We start from the raw sequence: 1,400 nt of genomic DNA, 5'->3' as shown, positions 1-1,400 counted from the left end.
ATTTCTTTTAAAGTTCTGATTTAATGAAGATTAAATATAGAGAATTATGGTTTTGATCTACAAACAGTAAGAGAAAGATGAGTGCTTGAAACTGATGTCTGATGCATTTGTTACATAAACACAGCTACAATTAAAGTGCACCATCACAGACAGTTCCAAGGTCTGCTTAGTACAGTCACAGCAACACTGTAGCTTAGTTGCTTCTGTTCAAAACATAATTACAGCTGTGAAGGACTTTGCTTTGCCAATTTGACACTTACTAAATTTTTTGGGTGCAAATTTCTCTCTAATAACTGCTTTAAAATTTTTAAGACAATCCCACAACACAACAGAATGGAGATAAGATGCCACTAGACACACCTGCAATATAACAACAGAGGCTCTAAACAGGAGACAGAAGATTGTTCATGTCTACGTGACTGGATTCCACTTCAAAAACTATTTCAGTTTAATTTTAAAGTAATCCTGGACATGATCCAGTTTGAATACTATAGGTAAGGAATTCGATATGTTGATACCCTGAACAGAAAAGGCTATTTTTCTCAAGTGAGAATTCTTGTAATAAAACTTGAAGTTTCCAAAATGCTTTATGTCTTACTGAACTGAAAGCTTTAAGAAGAATCACAATATTACTGAGAACTTGAGGAGCCCGATCATTTATAAAATAGCGTAATATTAACAAATATTTTTTTAAATGTCTTGGCATATTCAGTGTTGGTTTGTTTTGCCAGTGTTTAGTTTTGTTATTAAAAAATAGTTAAGTCCTAAATTCACATCATGGCATCCAGTCTATTGTGTAACTAGGCAGAAATATTACTTTGACCACTGTCGGTGTGCTTGCAAAATTAGTTTTCTGGTGATTTCAAATGGTTTCAACATAAAACACATTTTTGTATTAAGACCTACTGGAATACATTTTTTAAAAAACAGAAATACTGCTTTTATAGTTGAACACGACACAGATGTTTCTCTTTTTCTCATTCTAAATGGGAAAAAAAACAAAGGAACCAATTATTAATATGTTACTGATCACCAGTGCTATTACCACAACAAAGAAAAAGTATCAACTGTAACTCAATGCTATTCTGCATTTTTGTACTAAAGCATAGCATGTGAAAAATATTTATAAACCTGTTTTAGCCATATTACAGCGTGTGACACCTCCAGCAACAAGTAAGGGGAGAGCAGGAGCACTTATGTTGCCATGTCCATGTCCTGTGTTTTACAGGTACTCTGACACAACCATTGAGGCTCTCGAGATATTAGACAGAGATGAGAAGATTGATCTGGACCTAATTCTGGCACTAATTCGTTATATTGTGCTCAATGAGGAGGTGAGTCTAACCTTTTAGTTGTGGTTTGAGTGCAGCTGGCATAAATTGGCCAAATTCTAGACGATG

General features: G+C 34.4%; 1 protein-coding gene across 1 annotated transcript in view; it reads left to right on the top strand.

Moving 5' to 3' along the window:
- dhx36 (DEAH (Asp-Glu-Ala-His) box polypeptide 36) overlaps positions 1-1,400 on the top strand; it is a 28,061-nt gene that overhangs the window by 9,715 nt on the left and 16,946 nt on the right. The window contains exon 9 of the mRNA XM_013913144.1: positions 1,229-1,351. Within this exon, the coding sequence (XP_013768598.1) occupies positions 1,229-1,351 (123 nt within the window). The remainder of the gene's footprint in view (positions 1-1,228; positions 1,352-1,400) is intronic.

Source organism: Pundamilia nyererei, unplaced genomic scaffold (assembly GCF_000239375.1).
Source record: "Pundamilia nyererei isolate P.nyererei 1_Seehausen unplaced genomic scaffold, PunNye1.0 scaffold00117, whole genome shotgun sequence".
Taxonomy (NCBI): domain Eukaryota; kingdom Metazoa; phylum Chordata; class Actinopteri; order Cichliformes; family Cichlidae; genus Pundamilia; species Pundamilia nyererei.
This window is presented reverse-complemented; position numbering and strand designations above follow the sequence as displayed.